General features: G+C 44.5%; 1 protein-coding gene across 1 annotated transcript; it reads right to left on the bottom strand.

The window, feature by feature from the left end:
- Positions 1-4,743: 4,743 nt before the first annotated feature.
- On the bottom strand, positions 4,744-25,928 carry LOC134574738 (interferon-induced protein with tetratricopeptide repeats 1B-like). The gene is made up of 3 exons (XM_063433834.1): positions 25,901-25,928; positions 24,163-24,289; positions 4,744-6,016 (listed from the first exon to the last, which is right to left on the bottom strand). Exons 1-3 carry the CDS (start codon positions 25,926-25,928, stop codon positions 4,744-4,746), a joined length of 1,428 nt encoding a protein of 475 aa, XP_063289904.1.
- Between the last annotated feature and the right edge of the window lie 382 nt (positions 25,929-26,310).

The following is a 26,310-nucleotide window of genomic DNA, read 5'->3' as shown; positions in this document are numbered from 1 at the left end:
GTAGGTCCCCCCCTCATTATCTTTATGGCCCCCACCCGCCGCACAGGGGTGGGGGCGGGGGGGGACAGTAGCCCCCCTCCCCTCATTATCATTATGGCCCCCACCCGCCGCCCAGGGGTGGGGGCCGGAGAGGGGGAGGACAGTAGGTCCCCCCCTCATTATCTTTATGGCCCCCACCCGAACCCAGGGGTGGGGGCCGGGGGGGAAGGAGAGTAGGTCTCCTCCCCCCCCCCCTTCAACCACTATTGTGGGTTTTAAAATTCGCCTGCCTATTGAAGGCTATGGCGGTTCGCACGGTTCGCCGGTTCGCGAACATTTGCGGACGTTCGCGTCCGCCGTTCGCGAACCGAAAATTTTATGTTCGCGACATCACTACTTAGAACCCTAGAAGGCTTTCTATGACCTTGAACCAGTGCAGGCAGGGGTCTACTCCAAACTGAAGGCTGAGATCCTTGCACGACTTGGTGTGACTATGGCAGTTCGGGCCCAAAGATGTCACGCCTGGATATTCTACCAAGAGATACCTATCCTCTCCCAGATGTTTGACCCGATACATCTTGTTAGAAGGTGGCTACAACCAGAAATAAGCCACATCATGGAACTTCTTGTGATGGACAGATTCCTGTGGGGCTTACCTGCTTTACTGCGTTGATGGGTCAGTCAGAGTGATCCACAATCAGACGATTAATTAATTAGTTTGGTGGAAAGAAATGTTTCTGTGGATGACAGACAGTGGCTTAACAAAACAAAGTCTCTGCAGAGAGTTAAGACTCCAGCTGCTGAAAGACCTGGTAAGATTTTTCAAGGTTTCAGAGACACAGAGGAACAAGAGACAGTCTCAGATACCCATTACGCTTATGCCTAGAAATGTTTTTTTTTATATATATAAATCTTTATTTTCATTTTTAAAAAAAATTCATTCAAGTACAGATACAGCTTTCAACTATAAATTTTAAACACAGTACAAAAAGTTACTTTACAATAAGATAATAATTATAAATAACAGTAGGGCCGTGCTTCTAATAAACATCTACCAGTATTCTGCTGTATCTACAGCCGTACAAACATACCATGCATTACTTCTTATCCATACATCCCATTTTCTCTACTGCCTGCGGGAAGCTATCTATATGGGGGGGGGGGGGGTTGAGTTTTATGATTAATAAATCTAACCCAAGGGACCCAGACTTCGTTATATTTTTCTCTAGATATCTTGTTTAGGGCTATCCCAGCTTCCATGCTGCGTTGATAATCAATCTGTGTACATATATCCTGCCAGTTTAACGCACCCATATTTCTCCAATTTCTGGCCATAACTATTTTTATTGCCATACAGATATGAATCATAAGAATTTTTAGTTTTATGTTGCTTTTTGGTAAATCTAAATGAAACAAAAACATTTGAGGCGTGATCACAGTCCGAACCTCGAACATAAAGTCTACCAATTGATTTCATAGGTTTCAACTCCTCACAGTCCCACCAGATGTGGGAGAATGAACCTAACTCCCTACCACATCTCCAACAATCTGGTAGGAGTGTGGGTTGAAATCTATGAAGGCGAGTAGGCACCAAGTACCAACGGTATACTAGTTTGAAGTACACTTCCTGTATATTCACCCCATGTATATATCTTTTTACTGCTTGTAAACCCAACAACCAGTCCTCAACCGAGGATGAAAAATGAAGTTCTTGCTCCCATTTATTCATTGCTGGCACTTTGTCTATTTGCCTTTGACTTCTTACGTATTGATTATATCTGGAAGCAATTTTTTTTTTATAATGAAATTCTACAAACTGGTCAATTATAGAAGTTTCCAAAAAATCTTTTCCCATAGTGAAGGATTTTATTCTTAAATAGTTAAAAATTTCCTTCGAAGGGAGGTTATATTTGGATTGTAATATTGGAAATGGCAACATTTTATTATTATTTAAAAGTTCCGCTATTCTTACTACTCCACAATTTTCCCATTCTTGGAAATGTTAATCCTGGAAAAGGGTCTAGGTGGGGGACAGATTAGAATATTAAATGTTTCCGGTGTAATGAACTTGGACATAAAGCTAGAGACCGTCCCTTGATTGATGAACCTATGCAATGCAATAGGATTAATCAGGATGTACAATGGTCTTGTTTGCTGAATTATATGGAATCTGCTGTTGCAAATTGCTGTCACAATCCGCAGATATGTTCTATAAAGGTTAATGAAAGAAGTTAGAGCTCTTTTAGACTCCGGATATATGGCTACATTGATAACAAAATGCCTTGTATCTGAAGCAGATGTTGATGCATTTTCAGAAAATTGGTATAATTTGTGTTCATGGTGACAAACGTGAATATCCTACAGTTTTGCTGAATTTTGAAAGCAATGTTGGTGCTGTGAATCATATAGTGGGGGTGGTGGTCTTTCCCAACGCTGGACCCGGCCCCCAATCCACAAACTGCATGGAGGGAGAGGCTCTGGGGTTGAGGTGAGTAATCTCTCCCTCCTTTAGTGCGACCACGCCAATCAGGCATGGCCACACTGTGGTGCTGATCGGCACTGCGATAGTGTGACCGTATCGATCAGGTGCAGTCACACTGAGGTGCCGATCGGGCACCGTGACACAAATGATGATGATTCTAAAAATGTGTTTCTTTTTTCTGACATAGAATGGGAGGTACTAGGCATAAGAACAGAGAAGGCTGAAGCCTCACGTCACGTGCCAGCTTTAGTAGGAGATGACCCGGGCCATCATAGCCAGGAGTCCGATAACGATCAGGATCAAGGCATTAACTTACCTGAATTAGAAGTCAGTCCTGTTAACTTCAGGAAAGCACAATGGGAAGACCCGACTCTTGCAGAGGTCTTTAAAAATAGCCAGGTTTCTAATGATAATCCAGTAAAACTAGATAGAGACCCTTTTTATCCTTACTTTGAGATACAGAACGATTTGATTTATAGAGTGGAGAAAAAGGGGATGGATGTTGTAAAGCAACTACTTGTTCCTAAGCTCTTCAGACATACAGTCCTAAATGTTGCACACAGCCATATACAGGAGGGGGGGGGGGGGACATTTAGGAATAGAAAAGACAAATAAAAAAGTAACTTACAGAGGTTTTATTGGCCTGGGGTATTTGCTTCAGTTGCAAATTATTGTTGTTCTACATTTAAAGATATTTATTAGAAGGCAACTACAGAATTCTATACATTTATCACAAGCACACATCCCAGTCTCCCAGAGCAACAACCCCTTTAATATCTCTCTCTCTCTCTCTCTCTCTCTCTCTCTCTATATATATATATATATATATATATATATATGAAGGCCTAACCGTGGGTGAGATCAAACGTGCGGGGAAGAGGATTACTATATATATATATATATCATATAGTAATCCTCTTCCCCGCACGTTTGATCTCACCCACGATTAGGCCTTCACATCTAGTCATGGCTCACTGCTGCAAGTTCAACCTCAACCTCAACCTCAAATCCACTAAGGAAGAAAAGGAAGCACAAGACTAATTTTCTGCCTGGCAATATCTTATCTACCCTTAGTTGAGATAAGGTATTTTACTTCCTTTATGCAACTTGTGGGAGGAAAGGAACAACTCTTAGACCTCCTACCTAGGCCTATTTCTTTGTTTAGGGAGATCCTGAAAGGAAGACAATTTACCATGAAAGGAAAACAAGTTACCACCATTTCATTCAAAAGTTATTCTTTATTATGAATGATTTGTATTTCTCTGTATACATTCCGACAAAAAATTACAAAAAGTGAAAGAATTGACCACCCACATTTCGAACATTGTAGCAATATTATATTCTGTTTATTATATTCATTACTGCTTTTCAAGGACCAAGGCAGGCAGTCAAGTAAGATTTTTCGAATTAGTTCCAAACCCATTTATATAAACAAAGATCAAAGTGAAATAACAATCAGTTTTTTTTTTACTGAATATATTTAAAGTCATGTCTAAAAGTAAATTTGTATCTATATATTAAATATTTTTAATTTATTAAATATGTTTAGTAAGAAGGCGACATGGCACATTCCTAAACTATTATGTATGATTTGCAACTCTAAATAGACTATAATGCGTTGACTAACCCTTTTGTAGCATTATCTAAAAAGTACTATGTTTATCAGCGACATATTCTTTTTTTGTTTTAAAGTTATTTATTTGTTAAGAGAAGGATGGTTCACCTCTGCAAACATATTTACATAAGTGACACTGAGCATAAAAAACTCTGTAAATATATAGTTCTGTGGCATAGGTTACAGGGGAGGTCTAGGCAACATATAGTGGTTATGGTGCTCGTAGTCCCTGGTACCATCCCACTGTAAGCAGTCAAACTGTTTAAAAGGTTTACATTTACCTAGATCAACTGATGCCTCTAGTGTGACCTGCTTTTCAGATGTGTAAAGCAGAAGTTCCATTTCTTCAACAGATTGATTTCATCCCTATTTTGATGGAATTCATTGACAAAAAGTGCCAGTTATATTAGTGCCAGCTATATCAGAATAGGAGACTTGACCTAAGGTAGATGTCAAACCATTTGAAAATAATTTGACTACTTTTCTTTGGATGACACTTTATGTTTTTTATATTTTCCGAAAAAAAACAAAAAACAAAGGCAGACGTAGATTAATATAATGTGGGTTGTATAAAGGGGTCTAAATGAAAACAAGCTGATAGTAAGTTTATATTTTGAAGATATTCACAGAAATATATGATTATTAACAGAACCAGGTGGACATTTTTTCAGTATTGTTGATATCTTCTCTTTTCCAGGTGTTCTAATTTGTTCAAGGCGTTCTCTCTTATGAATGTTGGTTTTTGAATATTTATTACCTCTTTGTAATGCCTAATGGCTTCATCCTGATTTTTCATGTATTGTTCCTCACAAAGTCCATACTTGAAATGAATTTCCTGCTTTTCTTCCTCGGTGAGATTTTCCATGTTTAACACTTTATAGAAAACCTCTTCTGCTTTTTTAAATTTGCTGCACCACACATACATTTCCGCTACGTGAATATATGCAACCACAAATGATTTCTTCAATTCAGTTGCCTGTTCAAAATGAGCCAGAGCACTCTGGATATCTTCCACTCTCTTTGTATTGGTTGGGTAATAATGTGGATTTGCCTTATTTCGGTAGCAAAGGCCTATCTGGAAGTGAGCATTACAAGATTTTGGTTTTAGCTCAATAACTTTTTTCAGATGTTCAATAGCTTCATCATATTTTCTCTCTCTTCTATAAAATTTGGCAATATCTGTTAGTTCAACAGAACCATTTGGTTCTTGTTCCAGGGCTTCCTCAATGAATTTACGTGCTTTTTCAGATTCTTTCAATGCTTGATATGCCAAACCAAGCATAACTTTGGCCTTAACATCTTTTGGGTTTAATTTCACAGCTCGTCCCAACAGTTTTAAAATTGTATGGTCTTCAGTTTGGGGTGACTGTCGATTGTAACTTAGTAAACGCCATTCTGCCATGGCATGGCCAGAGTTTAAATCAGGTTCTTCTGGGCCAAATATAAGTGCTTGTTTAAAGCATTCTACAGCCCTTTCACAGTATTGTCCACAGAAACCTAATAAAGACCAGGCTTGTTCACCGTATATCTCAACAAATAGGATACTTTGGTTTTCAGAGGACTGATATTTGTTCTGAATCTCGTCTACTTTTTCTGCATAAGAGAGAGCATCTTCAAGTTGATTTGTATGGAGGTAAAACCACGCAAAATTAGCATAGATCACTATCTTTTTGGCATCCTTATTATCAAACTGACTTTCATTGACATGTTCTTCTGCTTTTTGCAGGTGAGAAACTACTTCACTGAATTCCCCTGTAAGATATTTCACATACGCCAACAGATTATAATTTCTATGTTTATAGATAGGTGGATCAAATGTGATTTGATCACGAATCCGTTCTACTACATCATCAATATCACAATCTTCTTTCTTCAACATCCACGTAAAATGGCATTCTAACTTCTCCAGATGTTTTACCAAAGAGTCTTTTGAAATATCACTAAAAAAAAATAATTGATCAGAAAATATTTACTTCATTTATACTATGTACCTTATTCAAAACATTTGTGAAATACACTATTCTTTTTTTTTTTTTAATTACCTTCTCCATATCCAATGCTTTAATCCTTAGTTTCTAAATGAGATGATAGGCCTACGGCTTTGGGTTTTAACATGTTGCTTGTTTAAAGTATTTAAAGGGTTAGTTAAAGAGTTATCTCATTACACAAGCAGAAAGTTACACTCTACGCACCAGGACCACTACTGCTTGATGTAGTGCTTCTAGTGGAAAACGACTGTCCTTGAGTCTCTCAATTATAAACACTGCCTTTTCTTAGAAAAGGTATTGTTAACATTAAACTGCAAAAAAGCCTCTAGTGGCTGTCACTCTGCCATTAACTAAAGGCACTTCCTATTGCAGTCTGACTGACGTCATTCTCTGCATGAAGATGCTGAATGCTCCCCATAGAGATGCATTGAGCTGATGTATCTCTAGCAACCAAGTCCTGCAGAATCTTCTGAGCAGAGACTGGGCCCCTTAAAACAGCATTAACACCCAGCACTCCCAAGCAACCAAGTCCTGCAGAATCTTCTGAGCAGAGGTATCATCTCTGGAAGATCTACTCAAGAATTCCTGCATTACTGTCTCCTTTAAACTCTTATTTTAAAATTGTGTTCTATTCCATCTCCCTCCCTATACTATCAATACTTAATTGATAACTATATCTCCCATCCTGATCTTCTGTTTTTGTTTTTCTTAAAGCTGGTATGATCATGTCATTTTATGTTCATTCTCTAAGACTCTTTGTTAATTGTTTGTTTAGCTAGTGTTACTACTCTAACTGATAATCTTGTAAATTTATGTTCATGGTTTATGACTTTCACCTATCTGATCCTTCCTATCTTTTTATCCCAAATGTTCTCTCCTTTAGCTTTTCATCTCTAATTAATTACCTCAATAGCCCCATGTCTCCCCACCCATAATAGTGTTTTATTTCATTTTTTTTTTCTAACCTCAGACCTTATATTTCAGACTGGGCCCCTTAAAACAGCATTAACACCCAGCACTCCCAAGCAACCAAGTCCTGCAGAATCTTCTGAGCAGAGGTATCATCTCTGGAAGATTGCCCACCCTACCCTCCCCACACCATCCCACCCCATGGTCATCAACTTACTTATAGATAGTGCACATCAGCTGGTTTCCTTAACACACCTATCACGTCACTAAACCTCTCCTCACCTGAAATCATTTAACACACTGCATCCTTACAATGGTTTAAACACTCATTTATATTTGTGTGTGTTTGTATATATAATCTACATATCTATATAATACACATTTTCTCTAATGTTCTCCCTTCTATTTTTCACTTTAACACTAACTTCTCTCATTACTAAAATACCCCTATCCTTTCGCTCACCTGTCCCTGGCAACACCATCATCATTACTTCCACCTTACTCCCCTCCCCTCTCTATTCATCCCATGCACTCTACACATACCTTTCCAGCCTATCTCCACCAACTCCTCCCAAATCCTCTACATATATACCCTCCTACAAAACTTTCAAATCCTACTCCCACCTTCACTTCCTTTCTATCCTTCTGCTCCTAGCAGCTGGTGATGTCTCTCCAAACCCCGGTCCCCTCTCAACAAACTCACCACATACTAACCCAAGAATCCACACTAATCTCATACCCATCTCATGTTCCTCTAAATCCTCCTTCAATACTGCCCTCTGGAACGCACACTCTGTTTGCAATTTAACTAAATCCACTGCTATCCATGACTTCCTCATCTCTCGTTCAATAGATTTACTAGCCTTAACAGAAACCTGGCTCTCCCCCTCTGACACTGCCACCCCTGCATCTTTGTCCTTCGGTGGTCTCCAACTTACCCACAACCCAACAAACTCTGAATGTAGAGGTGGTGGTGTTGGATTTCTCCTCTCCCCTCCTTTAAACCTCTTCCCACCCCCCCTTCCCTCTCTTTCACGTCATTTGAAATACATTCAATTCGCCTTTTCAAACCCTTCTCTGCTAACATTGCTGTTATTTACCGCCCCCTGGTTCCCCTCTTCTCTTCCTTGACCACTTTGCTGCCTGGCTAACCTATTTCCTCTCTTCTAACATTCCATCCCTAATTCTCGGGGACTTCAATATTCCTATAAACCCACCTTTGACCTCTGCAGCCACTAAACTACTTTCAATGACTTCCTCCCTCGGGCTATCGAAGTGGGCAAATTCTCCCACCCATGTAGCTGGCAATACTCTTGACCTAATCTTCACTTATGCATGTACAGAATCTAATATCTGCAACACTCCATATCCACTCTCTGATCACCACCTCTTATCATTTGCTCTTGTGTACCCCCTCACCCAACAACCTCAGCCTAACCCCCCTCAACTCAGGAGGGACCTTAATTCTCTTGATCTCCAGCAGTTGTCAGCTGACATTGATTCACGACTGCTGTCCATCCCTTCCCTCTCCTGTCATTCACTGGCCATCTCCACATATAACTCTACTCTTACATCTGCCTTGAACGCTGCAGCGCCACTCCAAACAAGTACCTCAAGGAGGACCCGCCCCCAACCATGGCATACTAAATCAACGCTCTACCTGCAAAGATGCTCCCGTTGTGCTGAACGCTCCTGGAAGAAGTCTCGCACCCAATCAGACTTTCTCCATTATAGATTCATATTGTGTTCATACAGTGCAGCCATTGCCCTTGCCAAACAGTCCTATTTTTCCTCTCTCATTAGTTCATGTTCCCGCAACCCCAGGCGTCTCTTTGACACCTTTAATTCTCTTCTTCGCCCTGCTGTGGCCTACCCCCAAACTAACCTTACTGCTGATAAATTTGCATGTTACTTCACTGACAAGATTGAACAGCGAAGGAAATAATTCTCCCCTCCTTGCTTTTCTGTTTCTCAACCACACATAAATCATGCCTTTCCTACCCTTCAGACATTCTCCCCAGCTACTGACCAAGAGGTGGCTGCTCTTCTTTGCTCCTCTCGCCCCACTACTTGCCCACTCGATCCTGTCCCATCTCACCTTATTAGATCTCTCTCCACTTGTCTTGTGCCTTCTTTAACACACATCTTCAACTGCTCGCTCTCTTTTGGCATCGTCCATGCTGACCTTAAACATGCCACTGTAGTACCTATACTAAAAAAAACATCCCTCGACCCATCCACCCCCTCTAACTACCGTCCCATATCCCTGCTCCCTTTTTCCTCAAAGTTTCTGGAAAGACTTGTATTTACCCGTGTGTCTCATTTCCTCAATTCCAACTCTCTCCTTGACCCCCTTCAATCTGGCTTCCGCCCTCTCCACTCTACAGAGACTGCCCTTATCAAAGTTACTAACGACCTAATCGCAGCTAAATCCAAAGACCACTACTCCATACTAATTCTTCTTGACCTCTCAGCGGCCTTTGACACCGTTGATCATGCTCTCCTTCTTCAAACTCTTCAATCGCTTGGTCTCTGTGACTCTGTCCTCTCGTGGTTTTCCTCTTATCTCTCCCAACACTCATTCAGTGTCTCTTTTTCTAATGATACCTCCTCCCCTCGTTCTGTCTCAGTTGGAGTCCCCCAAGGCTCCGTCCTTGGTCCCCTTCTATTTTCTCTTTATACTGCCTCTCTTGGCAAACTCCATCCTTGCAAGCGCGCTGTCTTGGCATCATACTTGACTCTGGTCTCACCTTTGAGCCTCACATCCAGCATGTTGCCAAATCCTGTAGATTCCATCTTAAAAACATAGCCCGCATCCGCCCCTTTCTTGCACCAGATACTACCAAGGAGCTTGTCCATGCTCTAGTAATTTCCCGCATGGATTATTGTAACCCTCTCCTGATTGGTCTTCCCAAAAGCCATACTGCACCCCTACAGTCCGTAATGAACGCTGCTGCTAGACTGATTTTCCTCTCTAGTTGCTTCTCTCACACCTCACCCCTCTGCCAGTCCTTACATTGGCTTCCTGTATGCTATAGGAATCATTTCAAGGTACTAACTCACATCTATAAAGCATTGAACAACTCTAACCCCTCTTATATCTCCTCACAGATCCATAGGTATGTCCCTTCTCGGTCTCTCCGCTCTGCCCGTGACCACCTCCTGTCCGTTGTCCGCACCCGTACGGCCAACTCGCGCTTGCAGGACTTCTCGCGGGCAGCTCCCTTCCTATGGAATAGCCTGCCTACCGCCATCAGACTCTCCCCTAGTCTTGCATCTTTTAAGAAGTGCCTTAAAACCCATCTCTTTAGGAAAGCTTATGGCCTCTAAGACTAACCCTTACCTCACATCACATACCTGTCTCTTGCCCTCTTCTAAAGGGCAGCCCACCTTATTTGATTGCAAATTCCTGTCCTAATGTGTTTTACACCCCACCTCCTATAGAATGTAAGCTCGATTGAGCAGGGTCCTCTTCAACCTATTGTTCCTGTAAGTTTATTTGTAATTGTCCTATTTATAGTTAAATCCCCTCTCATAATATTGTAAAGCGCTACGGAATATGTTGGCGCTATATAAATGGCAAAAATAATAATAATAATAATAATAATAATAATAATGTGGAGACTGACTGATGCAGCATTCCCTCCAGTGCTTTACTATGGATTTACTGAGTTCATACGCAGTGATGATCTCAGTCAGGGTCAGGCATAGTGAGAGACTAAGGATTAGAAAATACTACTCATTTAAGTCTGAAAGTGCATCCCAAACATCTAAATCAATTTATTTTAAAGGATCACTATAGTGTCAGGAAAACAAACTCGTTTTCCTGACACTATAGCATCCTTAGGACCCCCCCCACTATCAGGGCCCCCATCCCGCTGGGCAGAAGGGGTTAAAACTCAGTCTGCCACTTACCTTTATCCAGCATCGGGCTCCCTCGGCGCTGGTGACCTCTCCCCCCAGCCGACGTCAGCTCCCTAGTGGAGCCGAATGCACTAGCCGTGCGCACATTCAAACAATCCATAGGAAAGCATTTCTCAATTTCGCATCCAGCGTCGCAGAAGCGCCTCTAGCGGCTGTCAGGAAGACAGTCACTAGAGGCTGGATTAACCCTGCAATGTAAACATAGCAGTTTCTCTGAAACTGCTATGTTTACATCTGAAGGGTTAAAACCTGGGGGACCTGGCACCCAGACCACTTCATTGAGTTGAAGTGGTCTGGGTGACTATAGTGTCCCTTTAAAGTTAGAAATAATTCATAATTTTAGCTGTTGGTTTGTTAGAAAAGTTAGATCACAGAGTACAAATTAAAGATAAAATAGGAAAAAATATCACATTAAATATTAAAATTTACCTCATGTTGGCAGCCATATGGTTGCTTTACAGAGCTTTGCAAAACTGATGATCTGGATCGCTGTGCATCATGGAAAAATCTCACATCGCTTTATAAGCATACCTATCACCACGTGACCATGATTTGCATTAAAAATATGGCACATTGTAAAAACTAAACACTTTAAAGTAAATGGAAACTACAAACCAATGACATTGCACATTTGATATAATGTAACCTGAGAATGAATTGTAAAGATACTTTTCCAGATAAAATACTTGATAATGAAAATTATTATTACTGTTATATATATGCAAGGAAAGAGAGTCATAAAATAAATGCAGTAATGGCATACCTTCATTAGGCGCACATCCAGTGTATAATCCAATGGTATGCACTGGGGGACTTCAGAAAGGCTCAGTTACTTAGCCGAAACATTGATGGGTCCAATGTTTGTCTGCTTTTGAAGTTAATAAAGAGTATGTATGTATGAATGTATATATATATATATATATATATATATATATATATACACATACCCCCCCCTCTCTCTCAAATATATATATATATATTTATATATATATATATATATATACTGTATATATATATATATATATATATATATATATACACAGTTGCAAGAAAAATTATGTGAACCCTTTGGAATGATATGGAATTCTGCACAAATTGGTCATAAAATGTGATCTGATCATCATCTAAGTCACAACAATAGACAATCACAGTCTGCTTAAACTAATAACACACAAAGAATGAAATGTTACCATGTTTATTTTGAACACACCATGTAAACATTCACAGTGCAGGTGGAAAACGTATGTGAACCCTTGGATTTAATAAGTGGTTGAACCTCCTTTGGTAGCAATAACTTCAACCAAACGTTTCCTGTAGTTGCAGATCAGACGTGCACAACAGTCAGGAGTAATTCTTGACCATTCCTCTTTACAGAACTGTTTCAGTTCAGCAATATTCTTGGGATGTCTGGTGTGAATCGCTTTCTTGACGTCATGCCACAGCATCTCAATCGGGTTGAGGTCAGGACTCTGACTGGGCCAATTCAGAAGGTGTATTTTCTTCTGTTTAAGCCATTCAGAAGGTGTATTTGATTTACTTCTATGCTTTGGGTCATTGTCCTGTTGCAACACCCATCTTCTGTTGAGCTTCAGCTGCTAGACAGATGGCCTTAAGTTCTGCTGCAAAATGTCTTGATAAACTTGGGAATTCATTTTTCCTTTGATGATAGCAATCCGTCCAGGCCCTGACGCAGCAAAGCAGCCCCAAACCATGATGCCCCCACCACCATTTCACAGTTGGGATGAGGTTTTGATGTTGGTGTGCTGTGCCTCTTTTTCACCACACATAGTGTTGTGTGTTTCTTCCAAACAACTCAACTTTGGTTTCATCTGTCCACAGAATATTTTGCCAGTACTGCTGTGAAACATCCAGGTGCTCTTGTGCAAACTGTAAACGTGCAACAATGTTTTGTTTGGACAGCAGTGGCTTCCTCTGTGGTATCCTCCCATGAAATCTATTCTTGTTTAGTGTTTTACGTATTGTAGATTCACTAACAGGGATGTTAGCATTTGCCAGTGACTGACAGTGTATATCTCAGATCGCGGATAGATTTGCGGACAGTGTGTATCGCTGTCTACTGTGCGTTCTCTGTCAGGGTATATCACAGATTTCTGCGAGTTACAGGTGTATAGGAACGCAGTTATACAGGCTCTGTACAGGGTGTATACAGTGCCAGTTAGCTCTTGGATTCATATCCTTCTCAGTGTATATTTTTTCTGGCCCAGCTACGAGGTCTCAGAAGGGACTACTCTAATATGTATTCTCTGTCTATGGCGTATATATGAGCTACAGACCTGGCTCTGACTCTAACTGGTATGGGAGACCAGTCTACGCTGATACCATGCAATTTTATCAGGTTCTTGGGGAGAGTCATTGAAGTTGGCTATTGTTTAGCCCTACTCCTGGAAGTGTCCATGGTTGCAATATCATTAAGGTGGTATGGTGATGGTAATATGCTAAGACATTTCAAAGGGATCTGTGTGCGCACGGCATACCGATTCACAGTTTACGGAGAGTATCGCTCAGTGTATCTTACGTTCATGGACATGATGGTCACTGGGACAACTTCCGCTTATACCCACTACAGCTGGAATACCACTGTTTGCCTGCTGGGCATTTAGGGACTGCCAGTCCCGGTTCAGGTTACTCACACGGCATTACGCTGTCTAAAGGGTTGGTGTCTAAGGGTCCTATGTCACAGGATGCCCTGAGGATCTACAATTTTAGGGACCTCTACCCGAACTCAGAGGTCCCCGTTACTCATTCAATACCCATTGTAAAGCGCTATGGAATTGGAAGGCGCTATATATATATACACAACCCATTGATTGGCCTGCTATGTCTGTGCCCATAAGAACGGCCTGCTATGTCTGTGCCCATAAGAACAGCCTGCTGTGTCTGTGCCCATACGAACAGCCTGCTGTGTCTGTGCCCATAAGAACGGCCTGCTGTGTCTGTGCCCATAAGAACGGCCTGCTATGTCTGTGCCCATAAGAATGGCCTGCTATGTCTGTGCCCATAAGAACGGCCTGCTAGGTCAGTGCCTACTTGAATGGCCTGCTATGTCTGTGCCTATTTGCTTGGCTAACCATTCTGTGTCCATTCGTTTGGCCTGCTGGGCCTGTGCCCTACTGACGGGCTTGCATTATTGGTACTGAACCCCTTTTGGCCGCAGGCCTTGGGGAATATCTCTGAGGATAACCCAGTGCCCACCAGTGACATGGAGATAGGCAGGTGTCCAGACAAACACCTTTGCCATAGTGTCCAAGAGGACACCAGTATACGACCATCTGAATATGGTGGGAAGGGTGAAGGCCCTAAACCTCATGCCTGAAGGGCAAAGTTTCTTATGAATACCCGGACACATCCACGGTTTATTCCAAACCGATGACGGCACATCTCCAAGGAGAACTTCGCACACGCAAGGACCGGTACTCAGACACCTACAGGAGAAAGCGGTGTTTTTTCCTTGTCTTTACCAGCTACTCCGTATCTGCCTCCCGGAATCCCTATAGGTGTCGGTATTTGTTTCCCGCGTTAGGTTAGCTCCTGGACCTGTCCAGTGGGACTTGCTTTTATTACCTTCCGGCCTGCTATTTGCCTTCTATCTGAGATAGAATTGGTGTATTTACTCTTATCTACGTTTATTGTTGCCTTTTTGTTCTTTCATGACTTCCTTTCCCTTTCCGGTCGGGTCGTCGAGAGGCCTGACCTCCTCCGACCTCCCGGGCACTCGTGGATTGCGGAGAACGTCTCCAGCTTTCCTCAGACTACCAACGGTCTTCCCGGACCCCGCGGGCGCGCACGGGATCCGGATAGTCGGTTGATAGTTTTTCCATCGTTGTTTCCGAAGATTGCCCTCAGCCTTATGCTGACATTTATAAGAGGTGTGCCCTGCAGTTTGGTCACCCTGAGTCGCTAGGGACTATAGTTTGCATCACAGGAGGGTGCGGCCCTCCATCACCTCGATCCGAGTATGTTTATTTTCAGGAACAGAGGGCGAACCCTCTTAGATACAGAACCGGATACTGATTTGTTATTAGAGGGCGCAGCCCCTCCCTCGACCTCTACCAGATACTGGGCTGGATACAGAGGACAGGTTTGGAGGACACATTCTCATAGAGAGAACCGGTCACGGATGTAGACACTGCTGTTGGTTATTAACGGGTGCGGCCAGCTCAGGCTAGCAGCCAGATGCTATCACGGTATGCGATCACATTAGTAGAGACTGCGGCTCTCTCATACACTCGAGGCTCTACAGCACCGGCCATTTGTTCATCACACAGGCTTGTACCTGTGCAAGACATTGATGACTGCATAGAGGGGCGTCCCTCCTGCATTCAATTAGAGATGACATCCATGCTACTGTCTTCGTTCTAGAGGACTGCCTGGTCATGCAAGATATAATTATTTAGACGGGATCCCTCTATTCTATCTCCTGTAATGGATCTACTGGATCCGGACCGCTGTAACACACACGAGAAATACTCACAGAGGTATAACGGGGGGAGACCCCCACTTATTTACACACACTCATGGAGATGGTTCGGCTAACGGATGGTCCTCCGGTATTACGAGAATGCAGGTTTTTGGTATATTCTGCACCATATAATACAGAGCATTGCTTTCTGTTTTGGATATCCAGACCATTACGAACAAACTGCGCAGACACTTTCTCCCATGTCAAGATGTCAGGAGATACAGAGACCTTCATGGAGCAAACGGGCACTGCCTTGCTCGAGTAACAAGATTAAGGAAGGCCTATTACCCGCTCTGAAGGTAAAACCATACGTATGGATCACATGGCAAGACCGGAAACCCCGGTTGTCTTGACCTCCCCGGTCATCAGATCTTGGGATAAGATGGCAGGACTGCGCCGTCTCCTCGGAGCGCATACCTTGTGATCATGGTTCGGAGATGGAGGACCCTCCGTCTATAATCTATTTATCCCTCACGGGAGCCGTTTTGTTGGATTCGCGCTACCCTACTTTTCAACTATCGTCGAGGAGACCTACGAGACTTTATGGTGGTACCTGGTGTACCCCGACTCCTACACAGACATCTTTCACTCTTGGACGAGGGCATTTCTGGATGGTAATCTGCGTTCCTGTTTGCATTTCCCATTCCTTTGAAGATTCCTGGGATTCCCTATTCCCAGAATAGTCGACCACCGTTCCTCCACACAAGTTCAGTTCGGAACCCTGAATGGACGTCCTTTGGAGCCTTTTCTCTACGGCGTCCGAGGATTACACAGTCCATTTGGAATATTGGAATCACTTAGAATACGGCTGGTTTGGCCACACTCTTGCCTGCATTATTAATTTATGCTCGGATGAGACATCTCACCGGGTAGGACAGGAAGGTACGAAAGATCCTCCTCGGTTTCTATTGCGATTTTGGTGGTGGACGCATTCCTTGAGATTGGAGATCTACCTGCAAGGCCACACCGCCGAATGACCCTGGCACGGGCGGAGGAGCCGCCTTACGGATCATGAGTTGAGACATGGTGGCAGTTTCTTCTCGCGACCCTAAGTCCGAAATTGACCTTCGATATTATACAACTACAGGAATATGGCTGATAGGTCAGCTTGCCAGCACGTGGACCGACTGCTAGGAAACAGGTCGCAACACCACGTACAATGGATCTATCAGTGGATGGTGTTTTTTTCCGTATTTGAGATGCTTCGTCGGCTGGCATCTTCTTTGATCCGTCTGTCATTTATCGTACTTGGAATGTCCAATTAGGATTACTCTATTTCCTGGAATAGGTACCAGCGACACAAACAGCGTTGGATTGGTGAACTGAGCGTTGAAACAGCAAATACGAAGCCTCCTGTCATGTTATAAAATTGTAGATTATGCTAGCTTTAGTGTACCTATAATCTTAATTTTATTAATGACAGGAGGCGAGTATTTCCCACCCTTTCTTATCCCTCCCTTGTTTTATGTTTTAGTTTAGATTAATCAGGTACGTATGCAACTGTTTGTTGTCTCTGCTACCTGTCGCTTGTTTCTTATGTCTGTTTTTCATAGTAGGGTTGGGATATCTACATATTAAGGTTAATTTTGGTTGCTACATTGGGTACCTGCATGTTTATTCAGAGTACATTTCATTGGATAATCAACCTGTTCGATTCTGTTTTTCTCTCGTTTCAGTTTACAGTCCATCAACACTATCTAGTTTGACGGTTACTCTCGAATGGTGGACATCGTTATATTCATCGTATCTAGGATTTTGTTTCTTCCCCATGATGTTCTCTGCCTTTTATTCTGTTTTTGTCGCAGCTTGAAAGAGGAAATGATGCATGGGGAGGGGAGTTTTATAGTACCTAACTTTTTTCTGATTGGTTGTTTTTCTGTGCTGCTGTGGAGTTCTAGTAAAGCGAGACTTAAGCAAATACTCGCCTCCTGTCATTAATAAAATTAAGATTATAGGTACACTAAAGCTAGCATAATCTACAATTAACTTAATTGGTTTTGGGGCTATTTAAACACTGCTGTTATGCTGTCTCCCTTATGCATGATTAAGGCTCTCAGGAGCCGAAATGTCGCACTTATTTTGGTGAGGTGGTGAACCCACAAATAAATTCACCTTCTATATCCTGGAGTGCTGCCTGTGTTTTTCTTCTTTGATACTACATTGGTGGATTCAGCGGTGTCCATCCTATACACAGAGAGCCCCCTTTGGTGGAAGGCCGGAGCTTTGATCTGTGTGCAGGGTATTCAGTTTTTGTTGGACTAGCATCCACCAATCATCCTCAAGTCTCATCCTACACATCGATGTGTCGCTCTTGTCTCCTCGATTGCGGTCCTCACATGTATGTATCATGTATGTGTTATCATGGAAGCAGGGGCGGACTGACACCTAACAGGGCCCTCGGGCAGTGGGTGATCAAGGGCCCGCCCTCCTGGTCCTGGTCCAAGGTTTTCTGGTTCCCTGCTATTCTTCTACCCCTTCTTTCTGGTGCTTTTACACATATATTATGTGTAGGCTGCCCAGCACACAGAATGGATGTGTGAGCCACAAATCCCTGACTCCCACATCCCCGAGTGCCCCCAAAAATGGCCAGATTTACTTTTAAGGGGTTAATCCAACCAAAACCAGTGTTTTAATAAACACTGTTTTTAGATGGAGTAACCCTTGCTGGCGTGCCTCCCCAGCAATTAAAATAAAGCAAATTTAATTACACACTTCCACTAATTTTGCTTTGGACATCACAAGCAGCATCCCCCACATGTACAACCTTAAAACTAGCCACATGTGTTTGGAGTCTACTTGTGGGGTTGCGTGTGTGGGGGATGTGGTTAGTGATGTGTTCCTGTATGTCAAAGTGTTGTGTTAGATTAATCCTCTCTCTTGTTTTACCTATTGTACAGCGCTGCAGAATATGTTGGCGCTTTATAAGAGATTGTAAAAGTTGTGTGTGTGAAGGCTGTGTGCAGTATTGCAATGGTGGGTATGCTGTTTGTGATGTGTATGTGAAGGGAGGCTGCATGTCATTTTGTATGTGTGGGGATGCTGCTTGTGGTGTGTCTATACAGTGAGGCTCCTTGTGGGTTTTTGCGTGTGTGAATGGGGCTATTTGCAGTGCATTATGTGAGTAGAGAGGGCTGGCTGTGTTGCAGTGTGTGTGGGATAGAATCTGTAGTAGGCATCTGGTGGTTACTGGGGCTGTAGTGTGTGCGTGTTTGGATAATAGAGGTTCTACTGTGTATAAGTTGGATAGTGGCTGTAGTGCATGGAGGCACAGAGGCTGTGGTGGGCACTGTGAGGCGCGGGGACTGAGGTGGGCGCAGGGAGGCACGGGGACTGGGTGGGGCTGGACAGAGTATGAGATGGGACATAGATGTTGTGGTGAGCTCAGGAAGGGACATAGGGGCTGTGGTGGGTACTGAAAGGGATAGGAGCTATGGTAGTTGGAGGTGGCATAAGGGATGTGGTGGGAGCATAGGGGTTTGGGTGGAAACATGGATAGGTAGATCCTGGGGTGAGTGTTGGGAGGAATGGTGGCTGAGGTGAGTGCAGGGGGGGTGAGGTGGGTGCAGGAGCAGCTGTGGTGGATGCAGACGGGGCTGAGGTGGGTGCAGGGGAAGCTGTGGTGTGTGCAGAAGGAGCTGTGGTGGGTGCGGATAGACAAGGGGCTGTTGTGGGCACAGGATGGGACATAGAGGCTGTAGTGGGCACAGGGAGGGACATAGTGGCTGTAGTGGGTACTGGAAGGCATAGGAGCTATGGTAGGTGGAGGTGGCATAGGGGCTGTGGTGGGTACAGGGATAGGTAGATCCTGGGGTAAGTGCAAGGAGGAATGGTGGCTGAGGTAGGTGCACGGGAACTGAGGCAAGTGCAGGGGGAGCTGTGGTTAGTACAGGGGGGCTGAGGTGGGTGCAGGTGGAGCTGTGGTTAGTACAGGGGGGTCGAGGTGGGTACAGGGAGAAAGGGGGCTGAGGTGGGTGCAAGGGGAGATGTGGTGTGTGGAGGAGGAGCTTAGGTGGGTATTGGGGCCTGAGGTTGTTACTGGGGGCGGAGGTGGGTACAGGGGGGCTGAGGTAGGAGCAGAGGTGGGTACTGGGGGCTGAGGTGGGAGCAGAAGTGGGTACTGGGGGCTGAGGTGGGTACAGGGGGGCTGAGGTGGGAGCAGAGGTTGGTACAGGGGGGCTGATGTAAGTACAGGGGGGCTGATGTGGGTACTAGGGGCTGAGGTGGGTACTGGGAAGCTGAGGTGGGGGCTGAGGTGGGTACTGGGGCTGAGGTGGGTACAGGGGGGCTGATGTGGGCACTGAGGTGGGTACAGGGGGGCTGATGTGGGTACAGGGGGGCTGAGGTTGGGCAGAGGTGGGTACAGGGGGCTGATGTGGGCCCTGAGGTGGGAGCAGAGGTGGGTACAGGGGGCTTAGGTGGTAGCCGAGGTGGGTACAGGGGGGCCGAGGTGGGTACTGGGGGGCTGAGGTGGGAGCAGAGGTGGATATTGGGGGCTGAGGTGGGTACAGGGGGGCTGAGGTGGGTACTGGGGGCTGAGGTGGGAGCAGAGGTGGGTACTGGGGGGATGATGTGGGTACTGGGGGCTGAGGTGGGTGCAGAGGTGGGTACTGGGGGCTAAGGTGGGTAGAGGGGTGCAGAGGTGGGTAGAGGGGGGCTGAGGTGGGTAGAGGGGGGCTGAGGTGGGTACAGGGGGGCTGAGGTGGGTACAGGGGGGCTGAGGTGGGTACTGGGGGCTGAGGTGGGTACTGGGGGGGCTGATTTGGGTACTGGGGGGGCTTAGGTGGGTACTGGCAGGGCTGATTTTGGGTACTGGGGGGGCTGATTTTGGGTACTGGGGGGCTGATTTGGGTACTGGGGGGGCTGATTTTGGGTACAGGGGGGGCTGATTTGAGTACAGGGGGGGCTGATTTGAGTACAGGGGGGGCTGATTTGGGTACAGGGGGGCTGAGGTGGGTACAGGGGGCTGATTTGGGTACTGGGGGGGCTTAGGTGGGTACTGGCAGGGCTGATTTTGGGTACTGGGGGGGGGGCTGATTTGGGGTACTGGGGGGGCTGATTTGGGTACTGGGGGGCTGATTTTGGGTACTGGGGGGGCTGGTTTGAGTACAGGGGGGGCTGATTTGAGTACAGGGGGGGCTGATTTGGGTACAGGGGGGCTGAGGTGGGTACAGGGGGGCTGATTTGGGTACTGGGGGGGCTGATTTGGGTACTGGGGGGGGCTGATGTGGGTACTGGGGGGGGGCTGATATGGGTACAGGGAGACAGGGGGTTGCTGACCTGAATTAAAATTATAAGAAGCTTACCTGTGCTGTATGCCAGGCTGCTCCAGCTCCTTATCGTCCAGTGCTCTTCAGGCAGAGCAGGAAGTGATGTCACTTCCTGGCCCCGCCTCTTCCTCCTCACACACAGCACCGCACGGCTGGAGACCTGGCAGCAAGAACTGAATACTCACTGCCAGGTCTCCCTGAGAGAGAGGAAAAGGTGAGGGAGGAAGGGGGTTAACTACAGAGTGATATGCTGCAGGGGCCCTGCAGCATATCACTGGAATAACGGAGAAATCATGTTTCTGGCTGAGGAGATCTCTGATCTCCTCAGCCAGAGCATGGCTGTGCTGCCAGGCCCCTGACTGCCTCGGGCCCTCGGTCAGTGGTGTATCCTGGTTTTGTGCTGCCCTAGGCAGGACAAAACTCAGGCGCCCCCCCCTCCCCCCGCGCCCCCCCTCCTCCCGCGCCACCCCCACCCAACCTTTCCCCCCGCCCCGCATACTAAATACACACACACACATTCACTGACAGATACGCATACACTAGCTAACAGAAACACACACACACTAACAGACACACTCACACTCAGTAACAGACAAACACACTCACTAACAGACACACACTAACAGACACACACTCACTCACTAGCAGACACACACACTCACTAACATACACACTCACTAACATACACACACAGTCAGACACACAGTCAGACACAGACACACACACTAACAGACACAAACACTAACAGACACAAACACTAACAGACACAAACACTAACAGACACACACACTAACAGACACACACACTCACTAACATACACACTCACTAACATACACACACAGTCAGACACACACACACACACACACTAACAGACACAGACACACACACTGACACACACACACACTAACAGACACACACTAACAGACACACACTCACTCACTAGCAGACACACACACTCACACAGTCAGACACAGACACACACACTAACAGACACAGACACAAACACTAACAGACACAAACACTAACAGACACACACACTAAGACACACACACTCACTAACATACACACAAAGTCAGACACACACACACACACACACACACACACACACACTAACAGACACAGACACACACACTGAGACACACACACACACACTAACAGACACAGACACACACTAACAGACACACACTCACTCACTAGCAGACACACACACTCACACAGTCAGACACAGACACACACACTAACAGACACAGACACAAACACTAACAGACACAAACACTAACAGACACAAACACTAACAGACACACACACTAACAGACACACACACTCACTAACATACACACTCACTAACATACATACAAAGTCAGACACACACACACACACACACACTAACAGACACAGACACACACACTGAGACACACACACACACTAACAGACACAGACACACACTAACAGACACACACACTAACAGACACAGACACACACTCACCCACCCACATTAACACATTTTTTTAAAATTTATTTTTAACACTTTTTTCAATTTATTTTTAACACATTTTTTATTTTTTTTTAACACATTTTTTTTTTTCAATTTATTTTTAACACATTTTTTAATATTTATTTTTAACACATTTTTTAATATTTATTTTTAACACGTTTTTTTATATTTATTTTTAACACATTTTTTTATATTTATTTTTAACACGTTTTTTTTATATTTATTTTTAACACGGTTTTTTTTTTTAATTAACACCCCCCCCCCAGCCTCCTTACCTTTGGGAATGCTGGGGAGGGGGGGTGTCTCTTCCTCCCTGGTGGTCCAGTGGCTGCTGGGCGATCGGGCGGCACTGCCTGCCTGCCTGCCTGGCGGCCGGCCGGCCGGCGAGGGAGCACTTCCCCTGAGCTGTCTGCTCAGCTCCCTCGCCAGCCGCAGAGTGAGGCTGGGAGGCGGAATATGACGTCATATTCCGGCTCCGCCTCTGACCCTCACTCTGCGGCTGGCGAGGGAGCTGAGCAGACAGCTCAGGGGAAGTGCTCCCTCGCCGGCCGGCCGGCCGCCAGGCAGGCAGGCAGGCAGTGCCGCCCGATCGCCCAGCAGCCCGCCGGCATGTCTGTTAGCCGCAAGGCTAACAAGACATTTGCCTTGGGCATTTGGGGGCGGCTTTTTTTGCCGCCCCCTGGAAAATGCCGCCCAAGGCAAATGCCTTGTTTGCCTCGCGGCTAATACGCCCCTGCCCTCGGTCCATGACCGATCTGCCCGACCTGTCAGTCCGCCCCTGCATGGAAGTCTTCCATATCTCCAGTGCTACCTTGTGTTCCACCTCATGTTCATTTGTTTCAGTTAGACAAATAACTTACAGGTAAAAGCAGAACAAGCGATTAATGCAAATTCATGTCAGATCCAAAGTTATTTACCAAAGAAATTGCCAGGTATTCTGAATTACAACTCCCAAAAGGTACAAAACATAAATTCTAGTAAAAAATACAAATGAAAGGTGGAATTAATGTAAACAAAACTAAGAAATAGTAAAAAATGTAAACAATTTCAAAATATATCTAACAAAATCCAAAAAGCCAAAAATATAAAAAAAATAAAAAACATTTATGAAACAAACAAAAATGCAAAAAATAGAAATGATTTAAAAAATTATAAAAACAAATCATATCATAATCAACATGAAGACCTTTTGATTGTCAAGTTTTGAGTTTGTGAATGCAGAAACCCTCCTCAACTTCACTGCAGGCAGTGATCAACTGGCAGGGAGGGGTTACGGTGTAATCTCTTTGAGGTCCTGTACCAGCCAGACAGCAATTTGTAGTTTAGTTCTTGTTGTTTGGAGCAGATAGTGCCTTGGTGTGTTAGGATGTGTACCTTCTCTCATTGATCTATGTTCTGTGAAGCCAGTGATGTTCTCCCAGCTGGCAGAGGTTCCATTGGTGTTGATGCCAATAACACGATGTATAACAACTAAATCCCTCTTTCTAAGTGTTGTTGAGATGCTCAGAATTCTTCAAACTCTTGAGGGTCCTTTGAAAAAGGTGCTGTCCTTTACTTGAAAGTACCAAAACCTGTTGAGTCTCTTTGGGAGTAAATATATCACAGGAATTTTAGGACTTAACGTACACTGAACAAAATTATAAACGCAACACTTTTGTTTTTGCCCCCATTTTTCATGAGCTGAACTCAAAGATCTAAGACTTTCTATGTACACAAAAGGCCTATTTCTCTCAAATATTGTTCACAAATCTGTCTAAATCTGTGTTAGTGAGCACTTCTCCTTTGCCAAGATAATCCATCCACCTCACAGGTGTGGCATATAAAGATGCTGATTAGACAGCATGATTATTGCAAAGGTGTGCCTTAGGCTGGCCACAATAAAAGGCCACAATAAAATGTGCAGTTTTTTAGACAACACAATGCCACAGATGTCGCAAGTTTTGAGTGAGCGTGTAATTGGCATGCTGACTGCAGGAATGTCCACCAGAGATGTTGCCCGTGAATTGAATGCCCATTTCTCTACCATAAGCCATCTCCAAAGGCGTTTAAGAGAATTTGGCAGAACATCCAACATTTGTCACAACCGCAGACCACGTGTAACCACACCAGCCCAGTACCTCCACATCCAACATCTTCACCTTCAAGTTCATCTGAGAACAGCCACATAGACAGAGGCTGCAACAATCAGTTTGCATAACCAAAGAATTTCTGCACAAACTGTCAGAAACAGTCTCAGGGAAGCTCATCTGCATGCTCGTTGTCCTCATTGGGATCCCGACCTAACTGCAGTTTGTCGTCGTAACCGACTTGAGTGGGCAAATGCTCACATTCGATGGTGTCTGGCACTTTGGAGAGGTGTTCTCTTCAAGGACGAATCCCGGTTATCACTGTACAGGGCAGATATCAGAAAGCATGTATAGCGTCATGTGGGTGAGCAGTGTTGCTGATGTTGTGGATCGAGTGCCCCATGGTGGTGGTGGATTTATGTTATGGGCAGGCGTATGTTATGGACAATGAACACAGGTGCATTTTATTTATGGCATTTTAAATGCACAGAGATACCGTTATGAGATCGTGAGGCCCGATGTTGTACCATTCAACCACGACCATCACCTCATTTTGCAACATGATAATGCATGGCCCCATGTTGCAAGGATCTGTACACAATTCCTGGAAGCTGAAAACATTGAAAATGTTTGGGATGCTCTTGATCGGCATATACGACAGCGTGTTCCAGGTCCTGCCAATATCCAGCAACTTCGCACAGCCATTGAAGAGGAGTGGACCAACATTCCACAGGCCACAAAAAACAACCTGATCAACTCTATGCAAAGGAGATGTGTTGCACTGCGTGAGGTAAATGGTGGTCACACCAGATACAGACTGGTTTTCAGGCCCCCCCAATACAGTAATACTGCACATTACAGAGTAGCCTTTATGTGCGTTTATAATTTTGTTCAGTGTATTAATGCAAGAAACCGGATCAAGATAAATCAAGGACAGGAATAACAGAAATACTCAGAGTCAAGACAAAGCCTGGGTCAGGATACCAGAAATCACAAGTCAAATAGGAAGCCGAGGTCAAACAAAGGAAATCACAAAGGAATCACCAGGAGCACTAAACTAGGATCCAAACAGAAACCACGATAGGGCAAAGAATATGGGCCAGAGCAATCCCTAACTAGCATAAGGAGCATATAAGAGCGATCGAGCAAGGAAGGAAAACACCAAGCAAGTGAGGAAGCCTTTTAATAGGCAAAATGTGTCTTGCAACTTATTTTATGTGGACTTGTTGATTTATACCACTTTTTACTCTTTTTTCGTGCTTTTGTTCATATTTTTTATTATTAATAAAGTTTTTCCTGAATTTGGGAATCACGTCCAGTGGATTTATTGGGCCCAGGAGGATATCTCCACATCATCACAGAGGGAGTGGGGTCCCTTCTAACTTCCCCATCTGCACCTGTAGTGAGCCTTACAAACAGGCTCCACCTTTGTGAGTACTTTGATACAAGTGTTACCACATATATTACTTAAACTTGACATACTGTATTGCACTAGGCTTTGGCCATTTGTCTTTTTCTGTTTCAGTGATAACATATGTGAATACCAACTACACTCCACCTATTATTTTCATGTATGTATAATTTCCCTTGTGTGTATTGAGAGGGTATCACACAGGTGTTAGAGTGTGTTGGTGATTTCTAGGTCACACTGCAGGACTTCATATTTATTTTTGTACAATCCTTAACTAGACTTACCTAAGTACTGATTGGTCCACGTTATCATTGCGACTCAAAATAGATTAGGATCGCAATGATGAAGTGGTCACTTTAAGAACAAGTGTGACGTCACCCCTACCCTCTATATATGGAAGTCGTGCGGCGTGGCTGAGTGGATTGGCTGGAGGAGGTGAGTGGATTGGCTGGAGGAGGTGAGTGCAGGCAGGAGGAAGGCTGCACAGCTCGGGAAATGTGAGTACCTCTATGCCACACGGCTGCATGGAGCGGTCAAACCGAGGGCTGCATGGAGGGGGGGGGGGGGGGGGGAGTACATACCACACCTGTGTTGTCTGACTTAGTGATAGACAAAAATATTTTTAATGTAGTTTTCCTGACAGATTTGTTAAAGTCCAAGAAGGCTTGAAAGGGTTTGAAGGAATGAGTCGGTT

The sequence above is a fragment of the Pelobates fuscus genome, chromosome 10 (assembly GCF_036172605.1).
Source record: "Pelobates fuscus isolate aPelFus1 chromosome 10, aPelFus1.pri, whole genome shotgun sequence".
Lineage (NCBI taxonomy): Eukaryota > Metazoa > Chordata > Amphibia > Anura > Pelobatidae > Pelobates > Pelobates fuscus.
This window is presented reverse-complemented; position numbering and strand designations above follow the sequence as displayed.